This window comes from Pollachius pollachius (genome assembly GCF_949987615.1).
Source record: "Pollachius pollachius genome assembly, chromosome: 15".
NCBI lineage: Eukaryota > Metazoa > Chordata > Actinopteri > Gadiformes > Gadidae > Pollachius > Pollachius pollachius.
This window is the reverse complement of record NC_136948.1, coordinates 3970523-3990533: the sequence shown is the minus strand read 5'-3', so window position 1 is coordinate 3990533 and position 20011 is coordinate 3970523. Positions and strand designations below refer to the sequence as shown.

At 48.8% G+C, this 20011-nt stretch overlaps 1 protein-coding gene across 1 annotated transcript in view; it reads left to right on the top strand.

Annotated features, from left to right (window-relative positions):
• Window positions 1-14597, top strand: part of gfra4a (GDNF family receptor alpha 4a) — a 129944-nt gene extending 115347 nt beyond the window's left edge. Inside the window, exons 6-8 of the mRNA XM_079752335.1 lie at window positions 2448-2582; window positions 10649-10815; window positions 12185-14597. Of these exons, the coding sequence (XP_079608461.1) occupies window positions 2448-2582; window positions 10649-10815; window positions 12185-12340 (458 nt within the window). The 3' untranslated portion in view covers window positions 12341-14597. The remainder of the gene's footprint in view (window positions 1-2447; window positions 2583-10648; window positions 10816-12184) is intronic.
• The last annotated feature ends 5414 nt before the right edge of the window (window positions 14598-20011 follow it).

The following is a 20011-nucleotide window of genomic DNA, read 5'->3' as shown; positions in this document are numbered from 1 at the left end:
GAGAGAGAGAGAGAGAGAGATGAGAGATAGACAGAGAGATAAAGATAGACAGAGAGAGTACAGAGATGGAGAGAGACAGATAAAGAGAAAGAGATAGCCAGAGCGAGATGGAGACAAAGTGAACAAGAGATGGAGTGGGTCAGAGAAAGATAGAGAGAGATGAGAGATAGACAGAGGGAAAGAGATAGACAGAGAGAGTGAACAAGAAATTGAGAGAGACAGAGAGATAGACAGGAGAGATGGAGAGAGAAAGACAGAGAAAGAAAGATTGATAAGAGAGAAAGAGAGACAGACAGAGAAAAATAGGTTGATGTGCCAGGAGAGAGATGGTGAGAGGTTCTGCCAGGGAAAAGCAGAAAGCACATTTTCTTGTCATTTTAGATTGCTCTCTTTCCTCCCCGACTTCTTCAAAGTAAAGGCGTTTTACCTCCGCATCCTGTCAACGTGCCCCATGCCCTCAGGAAACCGCTTCTAGGAAATAAGAAACAAAAGCTCTTCTTCACAAAGCAGGAGGAACAAGTACTTCAGTGGAATCTCCAGTGGCTGCAAAATAACTTTTACGGGAATGTCCTCTGCGGGCCACCATACGTTTATCAAAGATTGCCAGCTTGCTCCACTGTTCACTCAGGAAATCAATGAAAATACCGGTACTGGTATTTCTATGACATTTCTATCCTAGTATTGTGGTGTAGTCGAGAAATGTCAGAACGGATTTAACCGTTTAGAGTGGCGCCCTTTGAACATTTAGCCCAAAATTAACCACAGAAACACCTCATTAAACACAGACGAAAATAGAAAATTGCGTCTTTTGGGTTTGTGATCGCGGGAGGCATGCTACACAGAAGGTTACCACGGTGATCAGGGTACTAAGCTAGTCTGTCGGCATGGTTACGTAATGATGGCGCATCTCCCCTTCCGTTCAAACACCGCACGCAGGATCTAGAACTGGCCTTGCCCAAGGGGCGGACAGGCAGTCTGTCCAGGGAGCCGGCAACCCCTTTGATCTCTGGCCGTTTCCACTTAGAGAGTGAAACAAGTGGTTTAATCCTTCGATACGACGACTTCCCACCTGTCCAGGGGGCAATACGGGGCAGCCTTGCTCCGACAGCGTTGACCTCGGCCGGGCCCCCCCTGACCCTCGGCCCCTGGGGGTAAACAAGACCCCTCACACACACTAGAGCATTAACAGAACCTTACTGGCCCAATTAGCCTTAATGCCTTGAAGTGTAGTCGGAGCAAGTTTTCAGCCAGGGATTACATTTTACATTTAGGGCACTTAGCAGAAGCTTTTATCCAAAGCGACTTACAACGGTTCATACACACATTGACAAACCGACGATTGAGTCAACCACGCAAGGCAACAGCCAGCTCGCCAGGAGCAGTCAGGGTGAGGTGTCTTCCTCAGGGAAATATCGACACTCTAGGAGGAGCCGGGGATCGAACTAGCGACCTCCCGATTACCTGACAGGTCAACGGGTGTCCCGAGGTGAAGCATGGACAGGGAGGAGGACAGGGAGGAGTGCTGATCTGGGCACGGAGTCCGGATCACATTACTGTAGACGTCCTCCAATAAGGGCAGCGTAGAAGAGCCTGAATCACTGAGCGGCGTGTGGCTCAGGAGGTAGAGCGGGTTGGCCGGTAACCGGAAGGTCGCTGGTTCAATCCTCGGCTCCTCGTAGCTAGAGTGTCGAGGTGTCCCTGAGCGAAACGCTGCACCCTGACTGCTCCCGACGAGCCGGCTGTTGCCTTGCGTGGTCGACTCCGCCGCCGGTGTGTGGATGTGTGCATGAATGGTTGAATGTGAGGCAAGATTGTGAAGCGCTTTGAGTGGCCACCGGTTGGAAACGCGCCGTATAAATGCAGTCCATTTGCTGAATAGGTAGGCAATAAATCCTAAAAACGATTCAGGGCGGTTCGTCATGTGAAGGATATCTGCGTTACCGTGGCGATGACGGATGTGTCCAGTCGCTAAGTAAGAAGTGAACTTTTTGTAAGATTTCCTTTTTTAAGTTTTATGCTTTATTATTAAATAGTGAGATGGAGGGGAGGACATGCGGCAAAGGACTAAAGGCAGGATTCAAACCCGGGTCCCTGCGATCAGGACTGGGCCTTAAAGGTCCCATGACATCAGCCCACCAGGTGTGGGCTGATTAGCCGTTACAAGCCGTTTGGGAAATCTGTCCCTTATGACATCACAGGTGGGCGTGTCCACCTAGATCTGTGCTGGATAGATCAGTCTATCAGCCTACCCAGTGGGCTGCAGCAAACGTTGCTCATCTATCCGTCACGTGGACACGCCCACCTGTGACGTCACAAGGGACAGATTTCCAAAACGGCCGGTAACGGCTAATCAGCCCACACCTGGTGGCACGTCATGGGACCTTTAATGGTACGCTTTAATGGTTACTTTTTTCACCAGTCCCTGTTCCCCGTTTCTCCTTCTCCAGGAAGCACCATCACCCCCAACTACCTGGACAACTCCACGTCCAACGTGGCGCCCTGGTGCTCATGTGCGGCCAGCGGGAACCACCGGGAGCAGTGCCACCTCTTCCTGGAGGCCTTCCAGGACAACGTCTGCCTCAGTGGGTCCACGCGCACACACACACACAAGCACACACGCACACGCACGCGCACACACACACACACACACCTATACACGTACACGCTCATGCACATTACACACACCCACATACAAATGCAAGCGCGCATATAAACACACACACACACACGTACACATTCACATACATAAACATGCACACACACATATCCACGCACATACACACATACACGTACACATGTACACGCACGCACACACATGTACGCATAACCACACACACGCACATACACACACACACACACACACACACACACATCTAAACAATCACACGCATACACATAAACACACACACACACATGAACACACACACGCACATACACAGACACGCAGAGAGACAAGCACACACTAACACAAACACACACACACACACACACACACACACACACAAACACTCACATTCAGACACAGAGACCGAGGGGTGCTCCTACAGGGGTCCAGGCATCAAACAGGCAGCTGTGGGGGCCCTCCTCTGCAGTGGTACAAGGGCTCATTTGGCCGAACTGAAAACCAAATGATGAGCTCCACGCTGGGCTCACTAGGACCTCTCTGCTGAAGCAGCCGAACTCCAGCAGTTATTTTCCTCTGAACCCGAGGGGGTGCTTATTCTGACGTCAGCCGCTCTCTCTCTCTCTCTCTCGCCCTCTTATTCGCTCTATATCTCTCTCCCTTTCTCTCACTCTCACCCTAGAGCTCTCTCTCTCTCATCCTAAATCTCTCTCCTTCTCTCTTTCTTTCTCTCCCTCTCCTAAACCTCTGTCTCTCCCTCTCTTGTCTCTCTCTCATTCTCTCTCGCTCTCTCTAATTCTCTCCCTCTCTCTTTCCATCTCTCTCTGTCCTTCTCTCCCACTCGCTCTTTCTCTTTCTCTATCTCTCTCTCTCCCACGCGCTCTCTCGGCCGGTTCTCTCAAAGACACCTTGCCCAAAGCGAGACTGAAGAGGCAGAGATTCAAGTGGTTAGCATGAGAGAGAAACAGAAAAAAAAAATAAAACATAATCTTTATTTTCAAAGCTCAGAAATAAAAGAAACTGATAGTCGTGTTTCCCCACTAAGGGGAATAAGAGTAAATAAACACGCGACCCAAACTACAAACCCAACCGCTCCCATAACGACGCTAGCACTTAGCGATGCGACGCCAAAAAAAAAAAAAAGGCTCTCGTCTCCTCTGCTGGAGCGGCGCGCTAATCAGCGCTAACGAGCCGCACGCGGCAGTCAGCGGCAGTCTGGCAGGCGGAGTCTGGCAGGCGGAGTCTGTCGCTGAGCGACGGAGGGGAGACGCGCTGCGCCGGAGCTCCGTGCCGTCAATCACGGAGCGGCTGCCGCTTTAGTTTAGGGCCACAAAAAACTTTGGGGGAACTACTTTCCATTTTGGACGGCGCAGCGTTGATAGAGGGAGCTAATTGCTGACAGGATTACCCGGACACGGGAAGAAGTGGGATGCGAAACCCCGCCCACTTTCAGAGAGAGCGCCAATTAAAGTTGACGAAGGGCTAATTCTGGTTTTGAAGTGTCAGGAAGTGACAATCGCATTGAGAATAGTTGGCGTGAAATTCAACACGTTAATTAAACGCAGTGCTTTGATTCGTGTGTGTGTGTGTGTGTGTGTGTGTGTGTGTGTGTGCATGCACGTGTGTGTGTATGTGTGTGTGTACATATATGAGGGTCTCGCCAGCGATGACTCGCTCCATGATGTTGAGTCGACGTCTTGTTCTGCCGAGGACCCCCTCCCAATGCGATGCCATCTCCTGGGGGGTCTGCAGCTCGTAAACAACACATCCCATCCCCCCAGCGCTGTTCACTGGCACGGGACAACACTCAAACCCTGCCATCGCTGGGAACGGTTCCCTGCCGATGGGAAACACATTAACAACAAACAGGGAAGACATGAGTACACACTCTGCCTCTCTGCCCCGCCCCCCGAGTCAGGCAGGGTCGTCACCGTTCCACTGCGTCCCGGAAAGCCAATTGCACGCCTCAAACGCACACGACTGTAGCCCACGCCAACTTGGGGAGCGCCAACGCAGCGCAAGCGGTCGTAGAACACGCCACTCAGCGATCAGGAGGCGACGACATCTTCGCCTTATTTTCCTCAAGTCTCGTTTTATTGATGGGGGTGGTGGTGGTGGAGGAGGAGGAGATGGTAGTGGGATGGAGGAGTTGACGGTGGTGAAGGTGAGGTGGAGGAGGAGGTGATGGAGGTAGATGGTGGAGGGGTGGTGGAGGAGGTGGTTTGATGGTGGTGGTGGAGGTGATGGTTGTGGAGGAGCTGATAGCGGTGGAGGAGGTGATGGAGGTAGAGCTAGTAATGTGGGTGGTGGTGGAGGTGATGGTGGTGGAGGTGAAGGGGGAGGTGAAGGTGGAGGGGGGGTGGAGGTGGAGGGGTGGTGGAGGCCGTCTCGCTGAAGCAGGCCCCGGGACGGCCTCTGATGACTTTGTAATTGGGCGTAATTTGGTTTCCTGTCTACGGATTAATGAGGCGAGAGAGAGAGAGAGAGAGAGAGAGCGAGAGAGAGAGAGAGAGAGAGAGGGAGGAGAGATATTCAGAGGGAGGGAGGGGCAAGGAGAGAGAGGAGGAGGGAGGAGAGAGGTTAGAGGAGAAGAGAGGATGGAGAGAATAAAAACGGAAAAGCATGAAGTCGGAACAGAGCAAAGTGAGGAGCGAGAGAAGATAAGATATATAAAGGATAGGGCGAGAGAGGGAGAGAGAGAGAGAGAGAGAGAGAGTGGAGGGCAAAGACACCGACGAGTTAAAACGAAAGGAGGAAGGAGGTAGGAACAAGAGAGGGAGAGGAGAGAGACTGGAGCCCTCAGCGTGAGGAGAGAGGAGGAGGGAAGGGGGAGAGGAGAAAGAGAGGGAGGGTCACTCCTCCTCTTGCTGCTGAGCCATGAGGAGCAGCGATGCTCCAAAACAGCTGTCCAGCCGTCTCGCCCTAATAACCCCATCACTATGCAGTCTGCACCCCTCCCTCCCCCCTCCCAGGAGGAGGAGGAGGAGGAGGAGGAGGAGAAGCGGCTCTAATAGCGACAGGACAAACGGAGGTGAGACTCATTTATTTCTCTTTATTTTCGTCCCTTTTTATTCTTCCGATCTGGAAGGTTAAGAGGCGGTGAGGAGACGGATAAACACCAGGGGGGAGGGAGGGAGGGAGGGAGGGGAGAGGGTGGAAGGGAAGGAGAGGCAGGTAGGAGATGGGAGGGAGGGGAGTGAGTAAGGGGAGGGACAGAAGGGGGGGAGGGAGGGAGGAGGAAGAGTTTGGTTATAGTGGGGCTGGGACTCCTAAAGTCCTCTAGAATTTAGTTACACTGGAGATGGAGGAAGGAGAGGGAGGGAGGGAGGGAGGGAGGGAGGGAGGGGAGGGGAGGAGAGGGAGGGAGAGAGGGAGGGAGGGGAGGGAGGGAGGGAGGGAGAGGGAGGAGATGGAGGGAGGGGAGGAGAGGAGAGGGAGGGAGGGAGGAGATGGAGGGGAGGGGAGGGGAGGAGAGGGAGGGAGGGGAGGAGAGGAGAGGGAGGGAGGGAGGAGATGGAGGGGAGGGGAGGGAGGGAGGGAGGGAGGAGAGGGAGGGAGGGACGAGAGGGAGGGAGGGAGGAGATGGAGGGGAGGGGAGGGAGGGAGGGAGGGGAGGAGAGGGAGGGTGGGAGGGAGGGAGGAGATGGAGGGGAGGGGAGGAGAGGGAGGGAGGGAGGGGAGAAGAGGGAGGGAGAGGGAGAAAGGGAGAGAGGGGAGGAGAGGGGGGAGGGAGGGGAGTAGAAGGAATCGATGGAGGGAGGGAGAGGGAGGAAGGGATGGCGGGAGAGGGGGGAAGGGGGGGAGTGGTAGGATGGATGGAAAGATGCCCGAGAGGGGGAGACATGTAAGGAATGATGAGGGAGGAGGATGAAGTTGTGATGTCAGAGGACCCATCGCCGCCGTGACGGGACAGCATCGAGGGCGCGAGCAAACACTTAGTACGGGAGCTGTCACAATGGGGAGACGCATCGGGCGGGCGACATAGACCAACAGCTGGAGCACCTTTCTCTCTCTCCGTCTGGCCCATCAGTCAGCAGGGCTAGCTGAGCGACGCTACGGCTAGCTCACCGCTAACGACACACTCTACCACCTGCGCTAGCGGTGCTAACGACCGCCGCCGCCGAGCGAGTCCGTCTGTGGCCCCGCTGTGCCATGTGGATAAAGAGACACTCACACACACACTGAGTCTCTCACGCACTCATTATCACACACACACACACACACTCACACACACAATGACTCTCTCAATCTCTCATTATCACACACAAACACGTACACACACACTGTGTCTCTTATACTCATAATCTCACTAACACACATACATAACATACACACTCACACTGTCTCTTTCTCACACTCATTATCACACACACACACACACACACACACGCACGCACGCACGCACACACACACACACACGTCAACACAACACACACAGTCTCTCTCTCTCACACTCATTATCACATACACACACACACACACACGTACGCACAATCTCTCTCTCTCTCTCGCTATCTATCTCTCTCTATACATAAAACAACATTGGTTTCCCAGTCTTCCCTTGATCCCGAACACTCTGCGGTGTGCAGGAGGAATGTGTAGCAGCAGCAGCATGACCCTTAAAGACCCTTTCTGTGTTGGTCTCTCAGCTCCGTGCAAGTGAACAATGTATCCGTGAAATGGTCTGCACGTTTGTACAGATGATATGTTAAACACTTTGGATTCATTCCAAAGTCTCGCTTGTGAGTGAGCCTGCAGCCAGAGAGCCATTGGTCTTTGCTGCTGACAGACAGAATCATGTCATTTCTACTGTCTGAGCGCCCTCATCCATCAGAGAACACCTGGTACAGAGAATGTAATAGATGGTTCTCCAGCGCACGTCTTCATCTGAGCGCACTTTAATTGAAGTGACTTTCACGCTAAAGTAATTGTGGCACAGAGGAGACCATTAGCCCAATGAAAACGAATGCCTTTGGAATACTAATCTGCGGTTTGTTCGTCCCTCATTCAGACCCTGGTGAACGCGTGCGTGCGGCGATGAAGTGAGAGATTCTACGGAGTGTGTAGGTTGTAGGAGTGTTCTGTGAGGCGGAATCGAAAGTGTGACAGAAGCCTCCCGAATGTGTGTGTTCGCGGCGTACACCCATCACCCCTCTTATAATAATAATAATCATACAGTTTATTTCAGGGGGCCTTTCAAAAACTCTGAAGGTCGTCATACAGTTCAGACAAGCAAAACACCATTTGAAAACAGGCAAATACAGTTAAAACAAACACATTTAAAAAATAAACAATGCAACATATTCGTTCAATTGGCTGATGGTTGGAGTTAAGTAGGATAGGCCAGTCGGAACAAGGGAGTTTTGGTGGAGGTTTTAAAGGTGGGGAGAGACTCTATAGTGCGGATGGAAAGTGGGAGAGAGTTCCAGAAGCGAGGTGTAGAGCGGCTGAATCCTTTGAGCCCCAACGTGGACCCTCTGTGGGGGTTTTTTCGAAGTTTTTTCGAAGTTGTTTCCTCAGAACTAAAAAGCGCCGTTGATGCAAACAGCGTGATGTACAATCTCCAGAAGCGAATCAGAGGGGAAGGACATTTCCTCGTGTCCCCGGAGAAAACAGGGTTTTAATAATAGACTGGGCCAGTTCCCCGGAGGATGATGGCGGAACTAGACGGTCTAATTCCAGGCGTTCCCAGCCTCAGTTAGTCACTCCAGGTTACCTGCCGACTCACTCTCTGCACTCTTATTTTCTCGGCTAAAAGCAGAGACGATGACAAGCAAAGTGTACTACCTGACTTTAAGCGACGTTCTCCGAATCACTCCACCTCTACCCAGCTCGGTAGCGCCAGGTAAAGTCAGAATCTATGACGTACATACACACATGCATAACATTTATAAATATTTACGGACGTGAGGAGGATTCAAGGTGAAGTCGTTCTCAAATCAAGGGTTGGTTGTGGTGGCTATGTTTGGCTCGAGGCCCGGCTCGTGAAATGATGCTCCAGCTGTGGTTCTGTCGCCATGGAGACCGATGCCTACAGGTGGATCAGCCGAGGCCTGATGGCGTGGTGATGGACAGGGTGATGTGCAGCATAGTCGGCCGTCTGCCATATGGTGCGTGCCACGATGAGTCTCACCCAGAGAACATTTCCAGTAGAGCTTTGTACGTTTACGGTCCACTGGAACCTTAAGGTGGAGATCCCAGATGTTCAGGTGGAGAGACAGGGTCTGTTTGAGAGTGAGAGAGAGAGAGAGAAAGAGAAAGAGTTGGGGAGAGAGCGAGAGAGATAGAGGGGTGAGAGGGAGAGAGAGAACGAGTTGGGGAGAGAGTTTGGCGGAAGAGAGAGAGAAAGGCGAAAGAGGGAGAGAGAGATTGGCAAGAGAGAGAGAGAAAAAGATTGGGGGAGAGAGAGGGGCGAAAGAGAGAGAGAGGGGCGTGAGAGAGAGAGTGAAGGAAAAAGAGTCTGGAAGAAATGGAGAGAGGAACGAAGACCGAGAGCAAGAGGAATAACGATAGGAAGGTAGGTAGAGGTGATGTTTTGTTTGGAGTGGCAGGTCAACTGAAAATTACGTGATCTTCATTTGAAACTCCCTCTGTGAGATTTCGCAAGCAATAAATGTGTCAGGTATTCAAATGAATTCTTTATTTGCAAGGCAGACGGTGAAGATAAAGAGTAAATCATACCTCAAACCTGCTTTTATGCTTCTGCATGAGGATGTGCTCTCTACATTATGTTTAAATGATAAGAGTAACCATTTATACAGACCTCCTCAATTAGTAAGAGTTTAGAAATGAAAACTGACAACCTAGCAAGAAAAGCCCTGATGTGGACGTTATAATTAAGGGGAGGTGAGCGATGCCGGTGCAAACTTAAAAAATACTTTACTTCCAGTAAACCTCGACGGTAAACAGCACCTTGAAGTTTGTTTTTGTACCGTTCTACTGTTGCCACGGGAGACACATCCCCCAGTGATTCCTTATCCAAACCGAAGTGAACCAAACAAGCACTTATTTCTCAACAGTTCCATTCACAGCGATTAGTTATTTATCGAGCACAGCCGGCACAGAAAGCCTTCTCTCTCTCACAACCCTACAATCTGTCAGTGTCTGCACAGTTATGAAAAATACCGCACTGTATCAAACCTTGTTGGTAGCTAGCCATGTTTATATGCTCACACACGCTATGTGTACTTCATGCGATGTTTGGCTCACGGTTTCACTACGTTGGCGTATGTTAATGCTAACTCTCAGCCTCCTATACGTTTTTTGTAGGATGTTTTTTTAGAGGTCATCCTCTGAAGGGTTTCCGTTCAGAAGGCGCCGCGCGATTCACGCTCGCGTTGACTCACTCCGAGAGGGTGAGTCGTCCTTGAATGCCACCAGAAACCTGCAGCCCACACACACTCACACCCGACACACACTCACACCAGAGCCGCACTCACACACGACACACACTTCCCATGTGAGGAGCAGCCTCATCACTAAGAGCCCCCAAGGGGAGGGACCTCTGTTGAGACTAGAGACGGCGTGGAGCTGGTGTCTGATGGGAAGATGAAGCTCATTTTCTCATCAGCGGCGGGACAGAGACAAACGTCCGCTTTTCATGTCCTCCTAGTCGCACGCCACGGTTCATGTGACGGTCATGTGATGGTCATTCTGCGGTCACGTGATCGCAACAAGGCCATCACGCGACGCACCCACACAGCTACTGATATACACAACACGGGTAATTCTTGAGGGTTAGGTCAGGGTTGGTTTAAAGTTGGGTTAGAGTTTATTTTTCAGTTGAGGTTTGAAGGTGTTTTTAGGGTTGGTTTTAAGGATAGGTTTGAATTAGTGTTAAGGCTTAGGTCTGGTTTTAAGGTTGGTTTAGGGTTAGGCTTTGTTGGTTTTAGTGTTGGTTTGAAGGTTAGGTTCGGGTTTGTTTTTGATGCTGATTGTTTGACCTCCATGTCCGTTTGGTTAAGGCGTCCCCCTTCGTCGTCACGGTGAACACAGAATTTTAACCAATCACGTCCTGCGTTTCAGAAAACTCCATCCAGGCGTTCGGCAACGGCTCAGACGACCGAACGGCGTCCAGCCACCCCCCCACGCCCCCCCCGGCCACAGAGACCCTCAACGCCCCGCAGGTGCCCACCGCACCCGTATCCATGGAAACGGAGCAGAGCATTCTGAGGGCACAGATCCCCACTCAGGTTAGCACACCCACACACATACATGCACACACACACAAACACGCACACTCACACACAAACACGCAAACGCACGCATACAAACATACACACTCACACGTGCACGCACACACGACCACAGACACTCCCCCTCCCCCTTACCTGCCCCTCGAATGAGTGTGAACATAAGTGAAAAAACAATGAAATCGTTCTGAAAAAATTTATCGTTGGGGAAATGTGACAAAAGTTGCATCCTTGACTTTAGCTAGCGATCAGCTAGCTACCGTTTGGCTACGTTTACATTCAGGGCATTTAGTAGACGCTTTTATCCAGAGGGACTTTCAATAAGTACATTTGTCAGAAAAAAGAGAAACAAAAACAAATCGCTATCTGCAATATAAAGATATTCATAGAAACAAGTGCCAAGCACTTACAATTGCTAGGTTAACCCATTCTCTGTATATAACAAAGACAGCTGGGATAAGGTGCTGCACGATGCTAGGTACAATTTTAAGTGCCAGTCTGACTCTTAGCTGGCGACGATTATTGTGAGCCGGTAGCTTTGGGCCAGTATGGGAACCCACTGCCATCCTGCCCCCTTAATGCTGTTTAAGGTGCAGGAGGATGCTGTTCCCCTGAGGCGTTTGTCATCCAGTCACCCCCACTGCATCTTAAAACTGTTCACTCACCCCCGCCCCCCCCCCCCCCCCCCCCCCCAAAACACCCTAAATGTTGGTGTCTCTCCGGGGAGGGGAAGGGGCGCAGACAGCTTTATTCCAAGATGGCTTCAGGTGTGTGTGTGTGTGTGTGTGTGTGTGTGTGTGTGTGTGTGTGTGTGTGTGTGTGTGTGTGTGTGTGTGTGTGTGTGTGTGTGCGTGCGTCTGCTCAGTTCGGTTCTAGTGATGGATGACCTGTCCTGACGCTTCCGAAACAGAGAGAGGGGGAGAAAGTGGGAGAGAGGGGGAGGGAAAGAGAGAGGGAGAGAGGGAGAGAGAGAGGGAGAGAGGGAGAGAGAGGCAGGGAGAGGGAAAGAGAGAGAGAGAGAGAGAGAGAGAGAGAGAGAGGGAGGGAGAGAGAGAGGGAGGGGGAAAGAGAGAGAGGGAGGGAGAGAGAGGAATGGGGAGAGAAAGAAAGTGAGAGGTGGGGAGAGTGAGAGAGATGAGGAGAGAGGGAGAGAAGGGGGAGAGTGAGGGAGAGATGAAGGGAATAAAATAATAAGTGTGTGTGTGCTAGTGTGTCAGAAATAAATGGGGGCTTGGAGCATTGTGCCCCTAGAAAGAGTATAATTGGGCCTGAAATTGGGATAAAGAAGGTTTTTTAATGGCCACGTCTCTCTCTCTCCCTCACTCTCCCCCCCCTCTCTATCCCTCTCCCTCTCTCTCTCTCTCCCCAGGAGAACGACAGACTGTGGGGAGACGAGGAGGACTCCACCCTTCCGTCCCCGGGCCTGTCGGACGCCAGCTCCAAGCCCAGCCTGGGGCCCCTTCTGCTGGGCACGGCTCTGCTGCTGCCTGGCCCTCTCTTCCACCTCCTGCTGCTCTCTGACTAGCCCTCCCCACCACCCAGCCGTACCCTCCTGGGGCCAGGGTGGAGAGAGGGACAGACTCGTTTTCAAGTGTGGAGAGAGAGGGAGAGAGATGAACAGAGAGGCTTCCTCCCTCCCTCTCTCTCTCTCTCCTCCTCCTGCTCCTCCTCCTCCCTCGACTCCTCGTTCTCTAAACATCACTTGATCTTTTTGGCGAGTCTTGGACCCGGAGGTGAGCGTCTCCTGCGACCCGGGAGGAGCAGACTCGGAGCAAGAGGAGGTGCTGGCCAAAATCAACGTCGACAGGTTTTCCCTGCAATCCCAGTCCATCATCGCTCGCTCCTGCCGTGAAACGGGAGGTGCAGGAACACCATCAGACTAGTGCAACACACACACACACACACACACACACACACACACACACACACACACACACACACACACACACACACACACACACACACACACACACACACACACACACTCGCGGAAAACTTTTGCTCATGGGATCACAACAGCGGTCAGGGTGTCCATCCAAACTGAGCTGGGAAGGGGTTTGGAACGTGTACAGAATAGGAACGCCGTTTTCTACTAAAGACGCCGCACAGTGAAACACTGAGGATGGAGTTTTGTTTTTTCCGGAACGTTCCTAAATGTTTAAAAGAAATTATGAAGAAGAAATTGAAAATAAGATTAATAGTAATTGTTGAAGATTTTCCTGAGGTAATCTGTGGCCGTGCCGTATATGAAGTAAGATGGTTGTGTGTTCGAGGCTCACTGTGCCTCGTTTGTTTTGGGGTCACATCTCTGTGCGTGCGAGTGGTAAGTTGGTTTGTGTGTTCGGTAAAAGCACATGGGGTCACCGCCCACATAACGTTTATCGTTGTTTTTCCTTTCAACGTGTGATGAGTGATTTTTCTGAGAGCGTTTTTTCATGCTCACCTCCATTGGAAATGTGATTATTTTGTCGGGTTGTTCAGAGATATTTTTCCAATTTTCTTTGAAATCCTTCCGGAATTTGACGGAATTCATAGTAAAGCACAATTCTGGTTTACTTTCTGTTTTGCTCATGTCGACATTTTCTTTACTACACGTCTAAAGAATAATGTATGTCACCAACTATTGTCGTTTTATCAAACAGTACTTTTCATACATCAACTGTCATCGTTTTGAACGCGTCAGGTGTAAATAATGTGATTCTGGTCCTGCGAGAGGAGAGATGTATACAGCATATATATATATATTTTTAATGTACGTAGACTTTGCCACAAAAAAAAAAGATTCTACCTTAAAAGGCTATGAAAAGTTTCTGACCAATCACAAGAAGAGGACGGGGAACAGTGGGCGTGTCTGTTTAGGGACAGGGACCTTCTAGCTAAGAGGCGCACACCTGTTGGATACTCTTTGGACAAGCACATACCTGACACGTGTGTGTGTGTGTGTATACGTGGTGTGTGTGTTTGCTAATGTACGGAGGGAGATTGAGATATTATGTTTGTAAAGATAAACCCTTGTGTTTCTTAACATCTGGTTTGTTAGCTTCAAAACAACACACCTAGTAAGATACCGTATGTCCAGATGTCACTCTGGACACAGACGGTACAGGAGGACACACACACACACACATACGGTATGCAAGGACACGCAAACAAACACACAGACGGTACGTGAGGACACGCACACAAACACACAGACGGTACGTGAGGACACGCACACACACACAGACGGTATGGGAGAACACAGACACACAAACACAGATGGTATGTGAGGACCCACAAACAAAGTGTATGTAAGGACACCCACATACAGTACGTGCACAATAATCCCCGTCATTCATGGCTGGGTTAAACAGGACCTGTGGAGAGAGAGAGAGAGAGACCGTCAGTAGTGGACCTTGAGGACTGCCGGGATCCAATGTTTACTGCTTCTGTCAAACACAACACATCAGCAAACTGTACTCGGTATTTATGAGCTATGCATTTGTTTTTCTACATCTTTTTGCAGTCATACCACATGCGTTGAGATGGATCTGAAGAGACCTCTAAGTCCCTCACTCGAGCACACTAATGTTTCAGTTTCAGTTTCAGATCACATCAGACATGTCCTGTGTTCTTCCTGTGATGCTAAATGTGCCAATATCACGGCTGTCTCCTGTCTCGCCATTGGTTTAGAGGCCCGGGGGACTTGATTGGTCCGTTAATGAATCAGACTGAGGATGATTGGTCCTCTGACCCACTTCCTGTTTCCTGTGGCCATATGTGGACCCAAGTCACTGCTAATAAAGACACTGTACATGGAGACTGGGGGACTTTTATTGTGTGCAACATTGTTCAAGTTGTCTGTGTTATTTTATTTTGAAGGGCAGAAATATTAAAGAAGGATTCATAATTTTTCATTTTCAAATCACATCAAATGGAACAATCTTGGGTCTGAAATATGAAGAAGTTCATGAATTGATTGAAATAAAATTCTGTATACATAAACCTGTGACCTATGAATAAAGGCTGTGCAGGATGAGTATACAAATGTGTGTATACATGTTTGATTGTGTGTGCGGGTCGTTATGTTACGTTCACACTACATGCGTCCGTCGACGGATCTCATTGACTTTGCATAGGGCGCTCTCGAAATGCATTGTGGATCTGTCCGTTCTGTCGGCACCGTTGCCTGTGTCAAAAAGTTTAAAATTTTTCAACTTTTCAGTCAGTGACGGATCCGTCCACCAACCAGATCTCGTTATGCAAATATGCGTGAAAACACTGTCCAATGAAAACGCCTTTGTAATACCACCCGGGGAAACACATGGATACGTCAGAAATCCCCCATCCGTCGACGGATGGAGGTAGGGTGAATATAAGGTTAGTGGCCCTTCTGTAGAAGCACATACTGTACAGCAGTGTGCTCAGAGGTTCATGTGGTCCACCTAGATCGTCATACCGCTTTGGGTCTCGTCCCGTAGTTTAAAGGTCCCACATTACACCACCAGGTGTGAGTGTGATGAGACGTTACAAGCCGCTTTGAAAATCTGCCTTTTCTGACATCACAAGTGGGCGTGTCCACCTAGATGTGTGCTGGAAAAATCTGTCTACCCAGTGGGCTGTAGCAAACGCTGCTCATCTATTCATCATACATGTAGGTGAACACGCCCACTTGTGATGACAGAAGAGGTAGATATTCAAAAAGGCTTGTAACGGCTAATCACACTCACACCTGGTGGTATCATATGTCACCTTTAACGGTGATTCGAGAGCCTCAGTAGATGGGAGGGCGAGGCTAGAGCCGTATGGACACCATGCTCACCCCCCTGCTGGTCCCTCTGTGTTGTGGGTCAACGGCTATCTAGGCCAGACGTCCCGTTGCGTTCTGGCACACCCCGGACAGTTCTGGAGCGGGCCGATTAAGGACCCCAGCTCACTGCCAAGGGGCGGGACTGTCTGTCACCACCAGTACGTTAGTCGGAAACCCCTGTCGCTAATGGTTAGCTTAGCACTAGGCGATGGTAGATCAGCTCCTGTTCTGTTAGGAGTGGTTTCATGGATCTTATGGTTATCTTAGCGCTAGGCTAGATTAGCTCCTGTTCTTTAAGGAGTGGTTTCATGGATCTTATGGTTAGCTTAGCGCTAAACTAGATTAGCTCCTGTTCTTTAAGGTGTGGTTTCATGGATCTTATGGTTAGTTTAGCGCTAGGCTAGATTAGCTCCTGTTCTTTATGGAGTGGTTTCATGGATCTTATGGTTAGTTTAGCGCTAAAATAGATTAGCTCCTGTTCTTTAAGGAGTGGTTTCATGGATCTTATGGTTAGCTTAGCGCTAGGCTAGATCAGCTCCTGTTAATTAAGACCGTGTTCACATCTAGAGTTTTTTGTAATCGGGAAAAGTTGAGCCCACCGTTTTTTCAACAAAAAAAAAAGCTGGCAGCGTTTTTTGCCCTAAAAGCGCCGAGAGCGTTTTTTCTATCGCCTTGCAACGAACCCATTCTAGACCCGACGTTACTCGCCTACTACCTATCCAGGCTAGAGCCCATTATACATGTCGTAGATCTAGACATGTTCTGTAATTAAAACTATTTATCGTTCCACCGGCACTTTCCCGAGTGATTTGTCCGCAATTGTTTCTTGTTTTGACAGTTGAGAGTTTCCTTCGGGACGAAGCGTCAATGTTCCGCCTGTGATTGGTCAGTTGCCAAAAAGACGCCTGACGTCGGCCGCTTTCTTCCTGAAAGTTGAACTTTTTTCAACGCTCCGTATGGCAGGAAAAAACGCTGGGAGAGGCGTTTAAAAGAACGGCCGTGACTTTTTCAAGAAACGCTCTACTCAGTAGGAATATAATGTAAAACAAGTGCTGGCAGATTAAAAAAAACGCTAGATGTGAACAAGGCCTTAAGAGTGGTTTCATGGATCTTATGGTTAGCTTAGCGCTAGGCTAGATCAGCTCCTGTTCTTTTAGGAGTGGTTTCACAGATTGCTTATTTGAGTTGTTGAATCCCTAACCATGGCTAATGCTTGGGGAGGATTAACTAATGGTTGAGGTTGTTTTTTGATTTGTGGCAGAAAATTGGAACCACGATGATTTTGGTTCCAATTGAAGCATCAACTACTCCCTGGATGGCATTACCTTTGCATATTATACAAGCTATTTTAATGAACTGTTCTGATAACGTTTTCGATAAGAAAAACAAATCGCAAGAACATTAGGTATCCACAGATACTGAATACCTAATTAATACCACACATTGAGTCATGCCAGTGAGAGGTTTCAGCATTCAACTGCTTTACAAGTAGCTGAGCACAGAGGTCAGTGTAGAAGTACGACAAGAAGTGACGAGAAGTTCCGCAAACTAAGTTGAGAGGGAATGAAGCGCTGGCCTTGCGAGTGAAGTCCCCTAATTGTGTCCAATACTGCTGACAGCAGGGAGACGATGGAAGATATATATATAAATACACCACAGTACAATTTTCTGACAATTAAATTACACACCCTAACTTTGTTCACACTGTACTCCGAGATCCCGAGGATGGATTGCCGCGCGGCCGGTTTGTGACAGCGGCCGGGGAGCGACCGGCCCAACACCGCGGGGGCGTTCGCTCTAATACGATTTGAGGGGAAAAAAAAAACAAAAAAAACGACATAACGCAAAAAAAACAAACTGGATGACCTGGAAAACTGGAGAGGCGGTCTGTGCCGGCGGTGTGATTGGACTCTGCGCGGAGGTAAGTTTCAGGAGAGATTAGCGGCGGTAGAGAGACTAGTTTGGATAATGAGGCGGGTTGGTGGCTGCGCTGTGCCGGGGCCAAATCAGAGGATTTAGCAACAGAACACTTATCAGCAGTAGACAGAACAGGAGCAGATTACTGCAGGGTAAACAGAGCAGCTAGACAGGATTATAGAATAGAGCTGGTAGACAGGTAGCTAGAGTACATAGACAGGTCGCCACAGCAGATAGACGGGTATCTGCAGCAGATAGACAGGTAGCAGTATCTTAAAACGATTTGGATCTTCCTGATATATGCTAGAAACAGATTAAAGAAGCAGCATGGAAATTTCATATTAGGATTATAGTCATACATACCTAAGAGATGTATGTATGCTGATTACCGTCAATATACATTCATTCATACATCTATATAGAGAAGAAATGGTATGAGAATGTCAAATTACGATTGTCAGCATACATGCATTAGGGATGAAAGGTTATGAAACTTCAATGAATGCATCTCAACCACACACAGACACACACACACGCAGGATATAAAGCGGTATCTGAAGACGATTGGAAAGCCCTATATACGTGTGTGTATATATATATATTCTGTAGAAAAAGATTAAAGACGAGACAACGGCGGTATTGTTTACATTTAATAATAGACAAAAATGTTCTGCCATTCTGTTATGTACATTTGTAATTACAGGTTCAGTGAGCTATCCTCAGGTTTTACATAGTTTCATCAGCTTCTAATAATAGTTTTTTAAACGCTGCCGCTTTACATACAAAATATGCTATGTAGAGTACTCACATTTTCAAAAGCCGCAGGGTTTTTCGCCATAAATGGCTTCAGAAAAAAACCATTCAACAAATGTTCATTCACAATACTTTCTCGATATTTACAAAAATAAACATAGAATCCAATGCGCATCGCTGCTAAATTATACATATTGACAAACTACGCCCTCTGTATAATATAATGCCACTGTCCTAAGGAAGAAAACATATCCAGGCAGGATGGCCTCATTCCAGTGTATGAACCCCATGGTAGATATCAGAACAACATTTCAATACTGTGCTAGTGCTTAAAGTACGTGTTTCTATTTTCTTTTGTCATCATCTTCTCAAGTCAACTTCAGTTTAAGGGCGATTTGGCTGTTGTATTTACATTGTAGGCTATTACTCGTGTACACGGAGGGAGATTTCTTAAGGAGGATGTAGTGTTTGTAAAACCGTTAATCCTAGCCCCGATGATGGAAGAGGGAGAAATTATTTAAAATCAAGTTCCCCCAGATACTGAGGAAGGGGATTAGAATAAGTTAGGCTAGTTTTTACGGCGTTGTATGCTAGTTAGCTACCAACTTGCCATCAGCTGATGCATTGAATGATTAGGCGTCATTAGGAACCGCAGCTGTGTGTAAGCTAACGTAGCACGGCCGCCATCTTGAGTACCAACTGACAGTTTAAAATGCCCGCTATAGTCGCTAGCATTAGCTAGCTGTATTTGCACCGAATAATTTCAGTCACTCCGAAAGACAGTTTGTGATTGTGTGTATTTCAAATCTCAAGACATATATACATCTATAATAATAATTATATTTGACCATCTGCAGCCAAAAAAGGTAGATCTTCTAATTAAGGTTTATTTTGTCAGTCGACCAGAACTAAACAGAAATTGCAGTTTATATTCAGACCAGGTATTCAAAATGGCGGCAGAAACAAACACTCTTATTGAAGTCTCATGACTATGATTTATGAACAAGGAAGTGATTCCGCATGTGGATAACATTAAATATGACGTCAAAATCAATTAAGGGACGTACAAAACGCCAGCATTAACCACCTGATTTCCCGACAAACTCCAGAAACTAAACCTAGACTAACCAGCGTTACCACGGCGCTCGCGGACATGCTGTGGATCGGGGTTTCTGTGGGTGTGGTGCGTTGCCCTTGAGCAAGGCAGGCCAGACACTGCACCATAAGTTGTGTGTGCTTCTCCACAGGGGGTTGGGGGGTCAGTTGTTGGGGTAGGTGGGGGGGGAGGGGGGGGCGTTCATTTTATATCACCAGTTATATCAACCGCTTCACACCCCACCGTAAGACGGTCCGTTGGCTGCTGGTTCGAAACCGCCCCTTAACCAGCCACAGATACAGGCTGCTAGGCTAACAATGCTAACATGAGCCCGAATGTTCTAAAGAGTTTGTGCTTGGCGAGCATCATTTATCGTACATTCATACCCAAAAATCCTCCTCCCCCGTGGAAGACCTCCAGTGTTGAACTCACGCGCACACGCTGGAGAGACACGCACACACAAAACACACTCCCTCCCTCGCCTTCTTCCTCTGCGGCAGGAAACGGGTCATCAATCTCTGCGTGAGGAGATGGAGAGCATCGATTCCCAGGTTGGAAATATGGATGAGCAGCTTATGTGTGTGTGTGTGTGCACGCACACACATAATTGAGCATGGAATATAATCAGGAACGATCGTGGG